Consider the following 19,330-nt stretch of genomic DNA (forward strand, 5'->3'; position numbering starts at 1 on the left):
TTATTTCTGTTCCTTCTCTGTATTGTCTCTAGTAATGTGATCAGTGTGTGTATCTTGGCTCCACTTATTGGAATCCAAGAACATTACTTTTTTTCATGGGGTTACCATCCCTCTAGTTAATTTTTAATTTAATAATTAAGAGAGCCATTGCTGAGATCCCAACCTCCCCAAACCTCCACAATCACTGTGTTTCTCTATACCACGTGCATCCTGGGTTAGATCCTTGCATGCTACCAGACATTTCAGAATTTTTCCAGCTCTAACAGCTTTGAAATTCTCAACTTGAAAGTCCCACTTAGTGATAGAAATTCTTACAAGGCTATACCTTATAAATTTAATATGTTTAATATTTAATTGGAATAGAAATATTAATATTTTATTAGTAGTAGTATTTGTTCAAAACAGTCCATGCCTTCCATTAAATCACTTTGAATTTTTTTGTATATGTTATCTATTTGCATATGTGCATGCATATCATTTCCCTTAACAGAGGACAGGGCCTATTTAGTTTTTGCTTTTGTAACCTGAGTAGCTAGTATAATTCCTGGCATTTAGAGGGCTCTTCATAAAGGTTGCTTGAAAGAAGAAATTAAGACTGAATAAGACATTAGTCTGTATTACGTACACTATGTGCACATGTTCCTCATTGGCACAATATACCTCTGTCCTTGAAGAGGACCAAATGACATCACTGCGTTGGGATCAAGGTGTGCCTTGTCCAACCGTGGCTAGTCAGACCAACGCAAGCCCAGAAGGCTCTGCCCCAGGTCTGGCACAGACGGTCCACATGAACTTTTGGGGTGTTTCTTTTGAGCTACTGCAATTCTGCTTTGTTTGTAGGGCACAGCGCCATCTTTGAGACAGCATGCCATGCTGAGCGCTCCTATGCCAGGGTCTCTTGTGTCACACAGTCAGTTACAAAGTTCTTGAGAATATCCTCATATCACTTCTTCTGACCCCCATGGGAGCACTTGCCTTGTGTGAGTTCTCTGTAAATTTGGTATAGAACAGCGCGGTCAGCCCCTCAGAGTTGTACTCTCTGTGGTAGAGTTTGAATGCTTGGTGGCTCAGCTTGAGAAAGGACCTTGCTATCCTACACCTTAGCCTGCCAGGTGATCCTCAGACTCTTCCTAAGACAATTCACATGTCAGTGATTCAGTTCCTGGCCTGCCGCTGCAGACTGTCCAGGTTTCACAGGCACACAACAATGAGGTCAGCACCACAGCTCTGTAGGCCTTCGGTCTGGTAGTCAGTCTACTACCTCTTCTCTCCCACATTTTCCTTTGGAGCCTCCCAAACACTGAGCTTGGTCTGGCGATGCATGTGTCAGCCTCATCATCTATATATACAAGCACGCCTCATTGGTAAAATGAAGGAAATTGCACTAAATCACCAAGAGGGTCTCCTTTCTTGTGTAATGAACCCCTCTGGCAGTTTGGGGAAACCTGTGGACCCCTTTTCAGAATCACTTCAAAAAACATAATTGAAGGAAATTCTGGATTTCAGTTAGAGGCTGGTGAAATAAAGATGTATTTTTTCCCCCATTTAACTTCATGGACCTCCTGGAAGCCATCCGTGGGAGCTTGTACACAAGGCTAAGGACCCCTGAAGCAGAAATCTCTGAGTTCCCTCCGAGCTCTGCATACATGTTTTCAAAAGAACAGCAGGCCTGGTTCTCACCCTAGATAAGATTGGGGAAAATTTCCTTTTCAGTCCATAGAAATGTTCATGGTACTAACAAGGGTGTGCATGGTGCCTTACTAAGTAAGATACCATTGTTCAACATTCCTGCTGCCACGTCAGGGTTAACGCTGAGTGATTTAAACAGCCTTCCTCTCTCTTCCCCTTTAAAATAGCAGTAGATATTATGTGGAGAATGTTTTCCTTGCACTGGACTTCCTGTGTTGTCTTTCATCGCCCTGGTTCCCAGCCCTAGCACGCTGTTTAAACTACAGAGTGAATGTTCACATTCTTTTGCACAAAGGAGAGAGATGTGTCACATCAGTGAGTTAATGTGTAAAAGAACAATTGGTGGGTGTGGGGTTTTAATTCCATTTGACTGTAATAGTCCCAAATTGGACAAAGTACAGTTGGGTTGAACACCTGCTGTTTGCTTTAAAAAAGATGTGATCAAAAGGGAGGAATGCAGAGTTCACATTAATTTCAGAAATGATGGACTCTAACTTAAAAGAGCCATCTCCTAAACCATCTTAGGCAAGTAAAAGCCTTTCGTTAAATTCAGCATTTGGAGATCTTTGATTTTATTTATTCAATAACTTCTCTTTGTTTATTTGTTACTTGGGAATAAGTAAGTCCTCAATTTACATTCATAATCAGTATAGCCTACGGTCTTTTTGATACAGTGGCAAGTGTATTAGGTTTGAAGTTAGAAGATTTGGGTTCAAATACTGACTTACCTGCTACATGGTTTCACTGTGGGCAAGTTACTTAACTCTTCTGGGTTTCTGTTTCCTTATTTGCAAAATGAAGGGATTGGGCAAAGATAATCTCTAAGGTCTCTTTCAGTTCTAAATGTCTTGTTTCTATGAGTTCTATGTGCTCGATGCTTACTTTTAGTTTTCCTCTCTTTTGAGTTACCTGGAGACTCTTACTCCAGAGAGCAGAGAAGAGCCTGTTAGTCCTGAGACAGGAAAATATCCATGTGGAAGTATTACCCCCATTTCATCCCAAAGCACCACCGATATCTGCTCTCACATTTACAGCCAGAAGTCTCTCTAATGGCACCACACACCAGCTTTCTGGTGGGGCCAGCAGAGAAACCACAGTGGGGCGACTCCAACTTTCTCCATGGCTCCTGTAGAGGAATTCATCCTCCTGTATCCACACCTAAAAGTCCTCTCTGGCTCCATGCCATGACAACCTACATTCAATGGGACCATCTTTTCTGTCTCCCCTGACTCTGGAGGTGGCCCTGCCAAGGATTATGCTCTCCCTGTCCTAGAACACATTCTTGAACTCATCCTTGAGTTGAAGGATATGACAATTGTCCCTTTTCTTCCTTCTACCCCTCCCCAAAGGATAAGAGCAGGGGTCACAGGCTGTATCACTGGGGCCTAGACCCTGTAGACAGTGGCTCTTTCTTCTCTGGGGTAACTATATCCCATCACAAAACCTTTCTTGAAAAAGGCTGGAGTAATAACCTGGAGGGACTTATATGAACTGATGCTGAGTGAGGGGAGCAGAGCCAGGAGAACTTTGTACACAATTACAGACACAGTGTATGTGTGACGACTGACTTTGATAGACGGGGCTCCTCTCAGCAGTGCAGGGCTGTAAGACAGCTCCAAAAGACTCCCGATGGAGGGGCTGTCCACATCCTGAGAAAGAACCACAGCATCTGAATGCAGACGGAAGCAAGCTGCCTGCTCTCTCTCGTTTGTTTTGTTTCTTCTTTCTCATTGTTCACTCCACTGGTTATAAACCTTCTTTACAACTTGACTAATTGTTTAATGTGAAAGTATTTATTGATCCTATATTCAATTACAGACCGCCATAGCGGGAAGAGGGAGGAAAGGAAGGGGGAGAAAATTTGAAACTAGGGATTGTGGAACTGAATTTTGTAAACTAAAAGTAAATAAATAATTTTTTTAAAAAAGAGAAAAAGGTTGGGGGCCCACTAGACAAGATGGGATCTGGAAGTCTACTTAAACTACCCCAGTGAGCTTTTTCCCAGCACTGCCCTGCCTCATTCTCTAAAGGTGACCTTTGAGGAGTTAAGACTTTGAATTCTAGAACTTATAAGTCTGATGATAAAGATGATTTAATTTTACAGATAAGAAAATTGGAAGAGAGAGGTTAAATGATTTTGCTGTGTCTGGTTTTGACTCTATCACTCTAAATTAGAAAGTCTAAATTAGAAACAAGTTCTGATTTATAGTCCCAAAACTTTTATAACTCTTTCAACAATTAAATCAAATAAGTTCAAAACTATAACCTGAGGAGTGGGAAAAAATAAAAACCACTTTTTTCATGAAGAAAAATGTCAATCTAGAACTTTAGATTTGCAGGTTTTAAAAATTATTTTTTAAAAATTCTTTCCTGTAAATTTTGTCAAATCAAATGCTTCTAATGTTTATAATTAGAGTAAAACCTATAACAGAGCTTTCTGACTGTCATGTTTCCCCTGCATTATACATTAATGATTTCAGATCCCATAGATTTATTTCCTTCTTTAAACCATTTTTTCCCCCCTGTGGAAGAACATTATTTTAACCAACCCATCAGCAATATCTTAAGTGGGTTTAGTGTGTTTTACTTTTTATTTAACTCAAATTATTATTCACTGAAGCCTTCTACCATGTGAGGTCTTCTATTATTCTTGAGTCTTAACAATAATTTTATTCTTGGAATTCTATATGCAAAATCTAGCTTTGGTAAACTTAAAACATAAAAATGTACATTTGTCAAACTTAAAACACACAAAAGACCTCTAGCTAAGTTTACATGTGGAAATTCTGCAAGAACTTAGGAGAGAAGGGGCATTCAACTGAATCTTCAGAGAACTCCATAGGTCTTTACCCTGGCTGTAATTTGTATGCTTAGACATGCTGCCAGAAAATCTTTAGTACATATTTGGTGGTTCAAGTTCTTTAAGTGAATTGAAGCAAGAGGCACTAAGGGTCTCTTCCCTGGGGACTAACCTGAGTTTTACAATCTCTTTTTTCTCTTCCAGATATGTTCTTGATGATCAATATGTCAGCTCAATAGGAACAAAGTTCCCAATCAAGTGGTCGGCACCAGAGGTCTTTCATTACTCCAAATACAGCAGCAAGTCAGATGTATGGGCCTTCGGTAAGAGCATTGTTACCCAGGGCAACACAGTTAGCCTAGAAGCTGACTTCCCAAAGGAGGAATCATCAGAGTAAGAGCAGCAGCAGCAACAAATGATGAGGGATTTAAACATTTACAAAATTATGACGAATGCCCTGAATGACAGACTGCAGCAAGTAAGAGGTTACCGTGGATGGGGAGACATTCCTGGTAGTATATTCAATGTCAACAGCGTTCTGGGTGGTGTATGTCTTGGCCTCGTCCCACATGAAGGGGATGCATTTAGTTTTCTAACAAAAGGGTCCAGAAAACTTTTTTTTAAATCTGAATTATGACATTAAGGTTATGGCAACATAAAGGTCATATTTAATTGGTTCATCTATTTAGAAACAGCAATTACATAAGGGGCTTTTTTTTTAGGTAGTTTTTTTTTGGAAGAGGAAGGCAAGGCAATTGGGGTTAAGTGATTTGCCTAAGGTCACACAGCTAGTAAGTGTGTCAAGTGTCTGAGGCCCAATTTGAACTCAGATCCTCCTGACTCCAAGGCTGGTGCTCTGCTGCCCCCAGTTAAATAAGTTTAAGAGATCTCTTCCCCCTGAGATGAATTGATCAATTGTTTTGGTATCCCAGGGATAGTTAAGAAGTATCTAGCATGAATACCATTTTTTTTTAAGCAATCAGGGTTGAGTAACTTGCTCAAGGTTACACGGCCAGGTGTTTCTGGGTGGGTGCTAAGTGTCTGAGCCTGGGATTCGATCTCCAGGTCATCCCAACACTGGAGCTGGTGCTCTTACTTGCTGTGCTACCTGGCCGCCCCTTCAATACCATTTTTCAATAAATATTTACATTTTAATTCATTATCCTAAACAAACCCTATAGAAACATCATGATAGATCATTAATGAAGAAGACCAGCTCTAAGACTGTTGGGCTCACTACTTATAATTTTCCTTCTTTCTTATTGTTCTTTTAATCTCTTCTTGTGGTGTTATCTGTGTGAGCAGCTTCCTAGGTGGATTTTACAATCTTAGAGAGTACCCTGGGGGCATGGAGTGTCTGTGTGCTCCTATAGTCAGTATGTGTCAGAAGCAGTCTTTGAAGCAGCCATTGTTCAGCCATGCCTTCACCATGGTCTTGGTCAACTACCCCACACTGTATTTTTGTGTTTTAGTCATTTTCATTTGTGTCCCACACTTCATGACCTCATTTGGGGTTTTCTTGCCAAAGATCTGCCATTTCCTTCTCCAGCTTATTTTATAGATGAGGAAACTAAGGCAAACAGGTTTAAGTGACTCACCCAAGGTCACATAGCTAATAAGTATCTGAAGTCACATTTGAACAGACTCTAGGTCTGCACCATCTGACTGCCCATGCTGGATTTTCAGTCATGTGCAAACCATTAAAAAAAAGAGAGAGAGAGAAATTGTCACAAACAAGCATGAAATCTCCACAATCCATAACTGCATTCATATCCACCAATAAGGAGAGAATTCCATTCCAATTAGCCTTGGATTGGGACTGCATTATAAATAGAATGTAACTGTGCCTTGAGACAATCAGAGGGTATGGTTCTGATTCTTGGCTCTGTCATAGACTGTGTGGCTTTGGGAAAGAGTTCTGGGTCTCAGCTGAAGAACTGGACTTGATGGAGCGGAATTAAAATGGCAGAGTAGAAGCAGGACCTCCACAGGAATGCAGCTTCCACCTCCCCCAATTCATGTAAAAGAGGACTCTGAACAAACTTTGGAGCTGCAGAACCCACAAAATGACACAGAGAAGCTAACCTCCTGCTGAGGACAGCCTGGCAGGCCTGCAGGAATCCAGCTCAGGGCTCTGGGAGCTGAGACCAGCCCCAAGCTGAGGCTTTAACCCCAGGGCAGACCTGACCAGCTGAGGAACTCCAGATCAGCAGCAGCTGTGGCCATTTCCAGATTCATCAACACATAGATGCGAGGACAAAGTGAGAGGTCAGTGGGACCAGTAGTTGGGAGCATGTCAGCTTTTGCCCCTGGGCGAGAAGCCGCTGAGACACTGGCACAGCCAACCACCTCCATGTGGCAGCTTCAGCTCCTGGCCTGCAGAGTGTAGGGGGACCAAGCACCAGTCTAAGGGGTAATCGCTCTTGCTTTAACCTGCTTGGATATGGATGGCAGTCTAGGGTGGAGGTCCTGGGGTGTGTGTCCAGCTTGCCAGAGCATGTGGAGGGCACCCAACTAATACCTCCGGCAGCTGGAAAACCCCAGCGTTTGGTATGAAAGCTCCCCTGTCTGGTGGCAGAGTCCTACTGTGGCAAAAAGCCCAGAGGTCAAGTGACCGAGGGGTGACATGACCAGACAAAGGAAGCAAAACAAACAGAAGATTCCAACATTAGACTCCTATTTTGGGGACAAAAAGGAGCAAAGCATGGAACAGGAGGAAGACTGTGAAGTCAGAACTCCTGCACCAAAAGCTTCAAAGGAAAATAGGAGCTGGTTACAGGCCATAGAGGACCTTAAGAAGCAGATAAGAGAAGTGGAGGAAAAATTGGGAAGAGAAATGAGAACAATGCAAGAAAATTATGAAATGAGAGTCAACAGCCTGACTGAGGAAAATAACACCTTAAAAAATAGACTAACTCAAATGGCAAAAGAGGCTCAAAAAGGCAATGAGTAGAAGAATGCCTTAAAGAGCTGAATTTGCCAGATAGAAGAAGAATCTCAAAAGCTCAATGAGGGAAATCATTGCTTTAGAATTAGATTGGAGCAAATGGAAGCTAATGACTTTATGAGAAATCAAGATGCTGTTAAACAGATCCAAACAAATGAAAGAATAGAAAGAAGGCAATGTGAAATATCTCATGGGAAAACCACTGACCTGGAAAATAGATCCAGGAGAGATAATTTAAAATTTATTGGACTACCTGAAAGCCATGATCAAAGTAAGAACCTAGAAATCATCCTCCAAGAAATTTTCAAGGAAAACTGTCCTGATGTTTTAGAACCAGAGGGCAAAATAGAGGTTGAAAGAATCCACTGATCATCTCCTAAAAAAGATCCCAAAAAGAAAACTCCTAGGAATATTATAGCCAGGTTCCAGAATTCCCAGATCAAGGAGAGAATATTACAAGCAGCCAGGAAGAAACAATTTGAATATTGTGGAAACACAATCAGGATAACACCGGATCTGGCAGCTTCTACACTGAGGGATCGAAGGGCCTAGAATAGAATATTCCGAAGGTCAAAGGAGGTGGGATTAAAACCAAGAATAAGCTACCCGAGTATCATGTTTCAGGGGAAAATATGGTCATTCAGTGGAATAGAGGACTTTCAAGCATTCTTAATGAAAAAATCAGAGTTGAATAGAAAATTTGACATCCAGATACAAGAAGCAAGAGAAGCTTGAGAAGGTAAACAGGGAAAAGAAATCATAAGCCACTGATCAAAGTTGAACTATTAACATTCCTACATGGAAAAACGATAATTTTAATTGATGAAAATTTTCTCAGTATGAAAATAGTTGAAGGGAATATAAATATATATATATATATGTATATATATATGTATGTCTATATCAGAGGGTATATGGGCATATGAATACATATGTGAATGTGTGTATATATACTTACATGTATACATAGATAGAGGGCACAGGACCAAGTTAATAGGAAGGGATCATACTTTAAAAGGGAAATTAAAGAGGTGAGAGAGGAATATAATGAGAGGAGATGGAGAGAGACAGAATGGGGTAAACTATCTCATAAAGAAGAGGCAAGGGAAAAGCGTTACAATGGAGGGGAAGAAAAGGAATGCAAAAGGGAATGGGTCAACCTTATTCTCACTGAATTTAGCTTGGGGAGGGAATGAAATACACACTAAATAGGGTATTTCACCCTACAGGAGAGTAGGGGGAAGGGGATGAGAGGGGGAATGATGGAAGGGAAGGCAGGCTGGGGGGGAGGGAAGTTGGAAGCATCCACTTTTGAAAAGAGACAGGATCAAAATGGAGAATAGAACAAGTGGGTGGTGGGATAGGAGGGAGGGAAATATAGTCAGTCTTTTACAATATATCTACTATGTTAGTATTTTGCATTAGCAACACATGTACAATCTATACTGAACTTCTTATTTCCCAGTAAGGGTGGGTGACAAGGGAGGACGGGAATGAATCTGGAATTCAAAGTTTTAAAATCAAGTGTTTAGAATTATATATACATATATACTATTATTAATACTATCTTACATGTAATTGGGAAAGAAGATATACAGACACTGGGGCATAGAGATCCACCATGCCCTACTGGAAAAGTCTAAGGGGGTATGGGAGAAGATATGGGAGAGAGCAGATTGGAGGAGGCGATATCCTGTGGGACTGCTATTCTGGGTGGTGGGTAGGGGAAAAATGGGGAGAAAATTTGGAACTCAAAATCTGGCAGAAATGAATGATGTAAATCAGAAGTTAATAAACATTTGAAAAATGGAAAAAAAGAATTGGACTTGATGACCTCTAAGTTCCCTTCTGGCCCTAAGTATATGAGAATACTCTTTCTCTGAACTGCTCTGCCTTAGAGGCAATGCCTAATAGATAGCATTTTGGTTTCTCTCTCATCTATTGTGTTCACTTATTTATACTGGAAGTTTGTTGGACAAATCCTCCGTCCTCTGGCACTTTCTGTTTTTTTGTGTGTTTTTAACCATATGTTTTCTCTTGATTCTTTGTAGGAATCCTGATGTGGGAGGTGTTCAGTTTGGGAAAACAACCTTACGAACTCTATGATAATAGAGAGGTGGTGACAAAGGTCTCCCAAGGTTATCGGCTATTTCGGCCACAGCTAGCTTCAGACAACATCTACCAAATAATGTACAGCTGCTGGCATGAGGCAAGCTATAATGACAATGTATAGCATTTATGTAGCACTTCAAGGTTGACCAAGCATTTTACTTATGTTGTCTTATTTGATCCTTCCAGTAATGCTGTGCATTAGGAACTATTATTCTCTCCATTTTACAGATGAAGAAACTAAGCCTGATATATATTAAATGACTTGCCCAGGGTCCTACAACTAAGTAAAATACATGAGAAAGGATTTGAACTCAGTTTTTTCTGAATCCAAGTTTGGCATTCTGTCCAGTGTGTGCAGTGGATTCACATGATTGGTATAGCAAGCTGTCATCATCATGATGGGAAGGCAGCCTGTCCATTGTCCATTGGTCACCAAGAGAATGTCAAGAAGTCCCTTGTACACAGAGGAAGCAGCAGGGGAGCACATGAGGGTATCACTGAGCAGAAGGCCCACGTCAATGAAATCACAGATTGGTTTGAATATTTGAGTTGAGAGAGAGGAAGGGATAGGCACTGAACCTGTGATTTTGTTGGTGTAGGAAACTCTCAGACAAGGGAATTCCCTCCACCAATTCACGTTGGTACCTTTTCTGCAATGCGGAGTCCTAGGGAGTTGTGTTAAGTGAGAGGTGTCAAACATGGACCCTCCAGAGAGCCCCCACCCAGATTAAAAATTAATGGGGAAATAGTTAGCAAAATAAACAAACATACAATGAAACATAGATAACATGACATTTTAACACTATGCCAGTATGCAGCACAGATTAGTGGCCCCTTTTCTATTTGAGTTTTATTCCACTGTATAGGTTTCGATTATTGAAAGATTAATGGGCTTGGTCATAGCACTGAAAGGTTCAATGTTTACTTACCCAAGGTCATACAACCATTTTGTATCAAAAGTGATATTTGGACCCACCTAGGTCCTCCCTAACTCCAAGGCCAGCCCTCTATTCACTTTCGTTCTCAGAAACTTTTTATGTTGAGCAACATCAAAAAGAAGTAATGATGTGACAATATTTGATTCTGTACCAACCAAACAAGGGGACGTAGAACATTGTCATGGTGTCTTCCCTATATATATAAATTCCCTCATGGAATTTATGAAAGCCAATAACATTTAGAAAAGAACAGCCATACTCGCAGAAAATTAAAAAATTTGACAACAATATCAAATAATTATAAGAACAGATAAGCTTAACTACTAGTATGCAGATGAATGCACTTATGGGGTGGTGAGTGCAAGGGAGTGGCAGACAAAGCTTCCCATTCATTTTTTGTTGTTCAGTCATTTCAGTTGTATACTGCTCTTTGTGACCCCATTTGAGGTTTTCTTGTCAGAGATACTGGAGTGGTTTGCTCCTTCTTTCTCCAGCTCATTTTGCTGATGAGGAAACTGAGGCAAACAGGGTGAAGTGACTTGCCCAGGACCATACAGATAGTAAAGCATCTGGGTCAGATTTGAACTTAAATCTTCCCGACTCCAGGCCTGGCATCCACTGTACCACCTAGCTGGATATTCATTTATCCATTTATTCATAAATTTGCATTATGGGTAGGCAGAGATGGATAGAAAGACATTCCAAAAGGGAGGGGAGTATCAGCAAAAGTTCAAAGGCTGCAAAGAGCATAGCATACACAGGGTTAGCGGAGTGAACCAGTGTTGAAGGAAAAGGTCTTTGCTAGGGTGTAAGTGGGAGACAAGGTTAGAAAGCAAGTTTGTACAAGTTTTTGGAGGACTTTAAAATTCGAGAATGCCCCATGATGAAAGATCAGTTTGACATCTGAATGTAGGGTGGATCAGAGCATGGGAGAGGCACTAGACAGGGAGACCATCATTTGAGGCTATTACAGTAATCCAGGTCTTAAGATTTAAGGACATATGGTCCAGTGGATAAAGGTCTGGATTTGAAATCAAAGAACCGGAGTTTATATTCTGAATATTCAGTGAATATTCTGTTCATGCCGTATACAGCATGTGTAATCTGGTGATGTCTTGAGTTGCATGTGAATTGGATTTGAGGTATGAAAGAAGGTAGTTAAGGGAGCAGAGGATGTATAGCCTTCAATATTGCAGTAAAGCAAGGGAGAGAGAGAAAGAAAGACAGAGACAGTGCTCGCACACATACACACAGAAAGAGAGCTAGAGAGAGAGAGAGACAGAGACAGAAAGCTACAGAGAGACAGAAACAGAGACACAGAGAGAGATTGGTGCTGGAAGACTGAGGAAAGAGGAAGTTTGTAACTCTAAGTGTGATAGCTGGTAAATCAGTGAATAATAAAATGATTAATGTGTATTAATGAGTAGTGTTAGTCAACTGGCATTTATTTTTATTTTTTGGTGAGGGGAAGGCAGGACAATTGGGGTTAAGTGACCTGCCCAAAGTCACACAGCTAGTGTTAAGTGTCTGAGACCGCTTTTGAACTCAGGTCCTCCTGACTAGAGGCTGGTGCTCTATTCACAGCACCACCTAGCTGCCCCACAACAGACATTTATTAAGCGCCTTGCATGTTCTACAAAGAAGGTAAAAAACAGCCCCTGCTCTCAAGGAACTCACAGTCTAATGGAGAGAGACAACAAATGAGAACTACAACATACAAACAACTATATGCATACAAGATAAATACAGGATAAATTGAAAATAATCAAGACAGGGAAGACAACAGCATTAAGGGGAAACTTAAGGTTTCTTGTAGAAGACAGGGATTTTTTTTCTTTTTAGCTGAGACTTGAAAGAAGCAAGGGAAACTAAGAGGCAAAGATGAGGAGGGAGAGAGCTCCAGGCATGGGGGCAATCACTTAGGGTGGACTCACTGGGCACAAGGTGTGACTTCACCCCAGCGGTGCTTGGTAGCTCAGGAGTTACTGGCAGGACGCTGAGGGGACCCAGGAGTAAGGATTGGCAGGAAGAACAAGAAAATAAGATTTAAGAGAGGAGGAGAGAGCTCAGTTAAACAGGTTATCTATAGAATTAGTCCTGAGAAAAGTGAGGCCAGAGTGGGGAAACGGGGATGAATGGAGTGGACTAGACAAAGAATACAGATAGGAAGAGTGAGGCAGAGGGAGAGACATGACTGGACAGGGGAATTGTAGAATTCAAGATCATAGAGGTAGAATTGCTTTGAGTGACCATCTCTGAATGGCTCGGACAGAATGAAGATGGTGGTCACAGGCATTGAGCAACTGGAATGACAGTGTGTTTAAAGTGGCATCAGAGTGATTATCAGTTACCAAGAGTCACGGCAAGGTCCAGGGTAGAGAGGAAGACCATGAGGCTGGTACTGAATTAAGGAAGCAGAGTCAGTAAATGACAGATGACAAGGATCCACACGGGGTATAGATGGATGGAAAGGCTGATGAACAATGGTAGCAGGAGGAGTGTCTTAGAGGGGCAGTGGGGAACAAGCTTATTCTAAGGCCTCCTTTTGGACCCATGTGTGGGGTGGGACATAAAAGGGGAGAAATTAGCACTAGAAAGGGTGATAAGGAATGTTATCTCCTAGAGAAAATGTGTTCCGATGAGTATAAGTAGAGAAAAAAAAACATGAAAAGAAGAGAGATTGTTTATCATAGAACAGGTACCCCAAAGGGCACAGTGAGAGAAGACAAGAGAGGAGGATCGGAATTTCAGACTCCTAGTGCTGAATTGTCTAAGGATGACAGTAGGCAGAGAGGAAACAGGGAGAAAGGCAGAGAAGAGAGGCAAGAGCTAGAGCCATCTCCTCTAAAAGGGATCAGTAACAGTCTCTGGGCATGTGATAGTGTAGGAGTGCGAATGGAGAGCCCCCAAATTGGGAGGCACAAACTTATTTTCACACCTGCTCTAATAAAACCTGGCATGTTTCAGCAAAGTCTCCCAAAAGATAATAACACCTACCTATAGAATGGGTATATACTTACTTTTGCTGATAATTTGATGGATCAATCACCCCAAATAATGACTTTTCTTTTCCTTTAGCTTCCAGAAAAACGTCCCACATTTCATCAACTCCTATCTTCCATTGATATACTCCGAGAAGATGACAAGCCTTGAAAAAAGAAAATGGGAGAAATACACAGAATGGACATTAATTTTGGCAAATATCCTCATTCTTTTTAGGGGAAATAGAAAGGACTGAGCTCTCTGTAGTTTACATGCTTCTACTCAGTGTTATGTCATTTATTGTCTGTCCTTTGTAATCTGGAGGGGTGAACAAGGCAAGGAAGGAAAGTTTCCAGAGCTTTTTTTTGTCATCTAACATTTGCTGATATTCCTCCCAAGAGAACAATACTCCCTTGACAAAAATAGAATTACATTTTGTGTCTGTTTCTGTTAAAGAATGGTCACCCTTTACTATTTTTATCAGTTAAACAGGATTTAAGAATGATTAATTTATTGAGGCTTATCTTATCAGACTAGATTCTTATTCTTTTTCTTAGACTATCATCATTAGACTTAGAATTGAAAGGGCCCTTAGAGAGATCAATAACCCAGGCCCCTCCTGAAGTCATCTTTCTGAGGTCACATCAGTGTAAGTATCTGAGCCAGGCCATCTAACTAGAAATCTAGTGTTTCCTCCTTGAAAGCTTCAAAAAAAGAGCCATCATAGCGATTATGGTAATTTTGTTATGCTGCCAGATTATATGTTAGGTTTGTTAACTCAGACTTCAAAAGAGTCTTTTATCCCCACCATGTATTATTATTATTATTTTTTGCTTTTTGGAGGGGGGAGGGCCAGGCAGTTGGGGTTAAGTGACTCTTCCAAGGTCACATGGCTAGTAAGTGTTAAGTGTCTGAGGCTGGATTTGAACTCAGGTCCTCCTGACTCCAGGGCCAGTGCTCTATTCACTGCACCACCTAGCCACCCCACCAGGTATTATTTCTGCAGCAAGGATGCCCCTGCCACCACGTTGTGGTGGTCTTTCATTACATATTCTATGGTCCAAACCAACAGGCATAATATTTGACTGAAAGTCATATTACAACCACAAATTTTTCTACTCAGGGTATAAAAATAAAGTACTAAGACTACTCAGTTGTGGAGATTCCCCTGAGCTACTAGTGTTTCCTCCCCTAATATCCCCCCAACAAAGGTTTGTTTTGTCTTTTGCATATGTATAAAAGCTTAAGTGCATATGATATCCCTCTAAATAGAATATAAGCTCCTCGAGGGCAGGAACTGATTAGTTTTTGTCTCATATCCCCAGTGTATAGTAAGTGTTAAATAAATTCTTGCTGATTGACTGAAGCCATCTCATTTCATTGTTGGACAGCTTCAACAATAAAAAATCCTCGATGTTAAGCCAAAACTCTCCTCTGTGACTTCTGCCCATTGATCCTCCCTCATTTGATAAACCTAATTTCTCTTTCACAGGAAAGTGTGGTCATTGATGACATTTTCTTAGTTCAATAAGAATCAAATCTCAGAAAGGCGGCATTTGAAGCGCATTTTCTATAAAGTCAATTTGTAACAGTTCGTCCTCTCATTATAGTCTTTGATGACACTATAGAAAGACTGTGATATTTAAGCAAGAGACTTAGTCTTACCTGGTTTTCCCTAAACATCCATGGGTCAAATGGAAAATTTGACTTTGGAGGAAAAAAAAATAAGCTCTATTCATTACATATCATACGACAAGTTGCTTTTCCCTTGTCTCCGTCTCTCTGAGACTTTACAGGAGTCGCAAATTTTGGTAGCAGAGGTAGCCTAGAGATTATGAAACAGGGTTACAGAGAGCTAAGTTAAGTTTCTGAGGTCGCATTTGAACCCAGGTCTTCCTGACTACAGGTCAAACAGGGAGCCACGTACCTTCCTCAAGGTGAGGGAATAAAGATCCAGAGAATTCAAAGAAAAGGATCCAATCCTTCTCTGCGGGGGTCAGACTCCTCAGAGTTGAATCCTATCTACATGCATAAGTCTAGAGTTAAGAAGCCCCTTTAGAGAGAGAAGAGGAGAGTCCTTGCCCCCTGGAGCCAGAAGCGGTTCTATTAAGTAAATGAAAAAGCAATGGCGACACCAAAAATCAATTCCAAATTTGTCAAACCACTGAATAAGATTTTCAAATGCACCAAGCCACTCACATCCCCTTCTTTTCTTAGAAAAGTCCAGGGTGGCCCTTGGGGAAATGTCTTACTGTCCTGGAAGCCAGGTGGAGCCTTCCTCCCATAGGGAAGAGTGAATTTCATCAATTTATCTACATAAACTCACTTTGACTATTTTGGCTTAAAGATTTTTTATCAGTTTTTTTTTAATGTAAAACCACAATGACATAATAATAATATCTCATTTCTATTGTGCTTTAACATTTAGAAGCTATTTTCTTCCCAACCATTTTCTGTGATAGGTAATGCAAAAATTATTCTTTCCATTTTACCTGTGCAAAAAACTAAAAAAACTGAGGTATAAGGAATCAGCTTGCTTAGTTAGGGTCACGACTAGAAAGTGTCATAGCTAAGAATCAAACTCGGGCTTTCTAATTCCAGTCTGGCATTCTTTTCTGTTTTGCTGAAAACTCAGCATCCAACCTTGCCTGGATCACCAGATCTCACTGAAAATGGGCTCACAACAATTCTTCCATTTAAGAAGTTTTCTTAGAGGTCACTGATAAGAAATAAAAGTCCCCACAGACACTGAAACATTTCTATCAACCTTTTTTACGGTAGGGAAGGGCTAGGAATAGGGTAGATGCACTTGGGGAATGGCTAAGCAAATGTTGGTACACGGATGGGATGGAACATTGTTGTGTTGTAAGCAGTGACAAATATAATACATACAGAAAAGGGTAGAAAGACTAATATGAACTGATGCAAGATGAAGTAGGCCTTAGAGCTGAGAAAACACTATGCACTATTTTTACTCTTTGACTACGATTTCTGAGGTTCATGCTCACCACTGATGGTGGGATCACACATAGAAACACGCTACTGAAGACAAAAGTCACCTTTCTCTGTTTTAGTTATTGTTTTATTATTAATATTCGATAACATAATTGTACATCTCATTTTTGTAAGGGAAGTCTTTAACCCCTACCATCCTCACCAGGAAACTTCAATAGTTGGCTCATAGCTTGGTCTTTGGGAATGGAAATCCTGTGATTATAAGAGAGAGGGTCAAGGGAGCTGCGTCAGGTTAAATCAACAAATATGCTCATTCTTGTGCTTGGCTCTCCGGCTGGGGAAGAACATTGTTCTTGTCTTTGAGAGGCTTATGACCTACGAGTGCCCCTCATTGATACAATAAGAGAATAATAAAGGGAACTACAGAATTAGTCCTGCACTTGTGGACTCACAGAGCAAGTTCTAGAAGGTTCTGAGAATCCTTATCATAATACCAATTATCAGACTCAAAAAACTGGAAAATTGTCATGATAGGAAAGTAGCTACCTGTGGAGGCTAGGATTTCAAACAATAAGGAACATTAGAAATAATCTCATACAATCCCCTCATTTCAGTGATGAGAAACTGAGACCCAGTAAGGTGAAGTCACACAAGATATGAACAGAATCACAACTTAAACTCAGATACTCTGGCTTCACTGGTTTCTCCCTTCTTCCTCCAAGATTCTCTGGCTTCCTTTGAGACTCAGGTGAAATCCCACCTTTTGTAAGAGACCTTTCCTCGTCTCTCTCTCCTCTCCCCTTGACTCCCGAGTGCCTTCTCTCTGAGATTACCATCTCTATATAAATGTATATATTCTATATGTACATAATTATTTTGCATGTTGTCTCCCCCTTTAGAATGTGAGCTCCTTGACATCAGGGACCTTTGCTTTTCCTTGAATCCTTAGCTCTTAGCACAGAGCCTGGCACATGGTAAGCATTCAACAAATGCTTATTAACCCTGCTGCCTCTCACCCTATTAACCTCAATTCTGATGCCTTCCAACCTCCTCCCCTCTGTCCTTTAGCATCGTGCCCCAAGCCTTGGACGTCCATCGGGGCCAGCTGCTATAATTCTTAGAGTGGTCTGAAGATGTAACTCGTGCTGTCCTTTGTTCTGTGGCTTCCACCTGCTAGTGGACCAACCGTCTGCTAAGGACACCATCATTACAAGCAACAGATCAGTGTCTCCATTTGCTGTTGCAAAATCTCTTTTCCCACCTCAAATAATACAGTAACTTGATATATTCAGATATTTTTCTTTTACTTGAACAGCCTCATTGCCCCAAAGAAGCCATTGTTTCTTCATTTTTTTTCTTTTTGGGGAATCAGAAGAGATGTGTAGTTCTGAGACGGCAGTAAATAGCAGAAACACAATAGATTTGGTCCTGTATGTTTTGTTGGAGTGGAAGCAGTTCCTGATCGGAGTTGTATTTGGGGTATTCACGGGCATTTACAGGAGTCTCACCTGTGTTCACTAGAGGATGTTAATATTTACAGGAAATGAAATGAGGAAGAAAATAAAAAAGATTTTCTAAAATGAAGTTTGGACATCGTCAGTGCTTTGGAAACCTGGATTATGTTGTCCCCCAATGGAGTGCACTTCTTCAGCATAGGGATTCTCTACTTGCTTTGTTTCTCCTTTGTTTTGCCTGCTATATAAAAAAGAAGATAACATTAGTAAATAGGAACTCTACACAGACCAGAAGGGATAGGCCTTGGGCCCATGATTTCATTGAAATAGATCAGTGGTTCCCAAAGTGGAACCATTTGGACCTCTGGGGGTCCTCAAGACCCTTTCAAGGGGTCTGTGACATCAAAGCTATCTTACGATAGTTTTGTGTTAACATTACTACATAATAGTATTTAATAATAACAGCAATACATACTACTTAATACATAATAGTAATGTCTTAAAACTAAGACATTATTTGCTTATTACAGACCCTCTTCTTTTTCCAACTACACATCTATGTGAGGCAAGATTTTCTTCATATACTTCAGTTAAACTAATGTATTTCAACAGACTGAATGCAGAAGCAGATATGAAAATCCAAATATCTTTCATTGAGGTGGATCATTAAAGAGATTTACAAAAATTAGTAAAAACAATGCCACTCTTCTCACTATTTTAGTGACTTTCATAAAAATACATATTTATGTAAATATATAATGCATTTATTATTTTAATGAATTAATAGATATTTAAAATTTTATCAGATAAATTTCTAATGTGGTAAACATCAATAGATATGATCCATGTAAACAAAAGCTCTTTAGAATACTCAACAATTTTTAGGAGTGTAAACAGGTCCTGAAACCAAAAAGTTGGAGAACCACTGATAACAGAGAATTCCCAGGTGGAAAAATTCCCTCTACCGATATATGCTGACACTATTTCTACAATTTATAATCTCAGGGATTCAGTTGGATCATGGAGAGATTACATAAATTGCTCAAAGACACAGAGCCAGTTTAGGTCAGAGACAAAATTAGAAACCACATCTCCCTAGCTTCTATGCTGGCTTTCTATCTACTATACCATGCTAGCTTTCCTATAGCCCACTAATAAAGTAGAAACACAAATAAATATCCATGAAACCTTAATCTATGTAAGGTAAATCACAATCTTTCATATATTCACTTAAGTACTAGACAGTAGGGATGCAATAATTAAAAAATTTAATTTTTGCAATAAAAAATTTTTTTAAATTGCAATCTACAAATGTTTACATTCTATCACATAATCTAGATCTGAGGTTCTCAACTTGGGGTCCATTAACTTTCTAAAATATTTTGATAATTGTATTTTAATGTAATTATTTTCCTCAATAATCCCATGCATTTTATTTTATGCATTTAACAAA

The 19,330-nt window shown here is 40.2% G+C and overlaps 2 protein-coding genes across 11 annotated transcripts in view; one reads left to right on the forward strand and one right to left on the reverse strand.

Moving 5' to 3' along the window:
• Window positions 1-14,792, forward strand: part of BMX (BMX non-receptor tyrosine kinase) — an 85,986-nt gene extending 71,194 nt beyond the window's left edge. For all 8 annotated transcript variants that reach the window (XM_069100653.1, XM_069100651.1, XM_069100654.1 and 5 more), the window contains 3 exons: window positions 4,694-4,812; window positions 9,488-9,645; window positions 13,565-14,792. In XM_069100653.1, the coding sequence (XP_068956754.1) occupies window positions 4,694-4,812; window positions 9,488-9,645; window positions 13,565-13,639 (352 nt within the window). In that variant the 3' untranslated portion in view covers window positions 13,640-14,792. The remainder of the gene's footprint in view (window positions 1-4,693; window positions 4,813-9,487; window positions 9,646-13,564) is intronic.
• A 1,736-nt stretch (window positions 14,793-16,528) lies between these two features.
• ACE2 (angiotensin converting enzyme 2) overlaps window positions 16,529-19,330 on the reverse strand; it is a 69,311-nt gene continuing 66,509 nt past the window's right edge. For all 3 annotated transcript variants that reach the window (XM_069100640.1, XM_069100639.1, XM_069100641.1), the window contains one exon: window positions 16,529-18,118. In XM_069100640.1, coding sequence (XP_068956741.1) covers window positions 17,998-18,118 — 121 coding nt within the window. In that variant the 3' untranslated portion in view covers window positions 16,529-17,997. The remainder of the gene's footprint in view (window positions 18,119-19,330) is intronic.

Source organism: Petaurus breviceps, unplaced genomic scaffold, assembly GCF_028583685.1.
Source record: "Petaurus breviceps papuanus isolate PSGF00001 unplaced genomic scaffold, PetGlider_PUasm1.0 419, whole genome shotgun sequence".
NCBI classification, from domain to species: domain Eukaryota; kingdom Metazoa; phylum Chordata; class Mammalia; order Diprotodontia; family Petauridae; genus Petaurus; species Petaurus breviceps.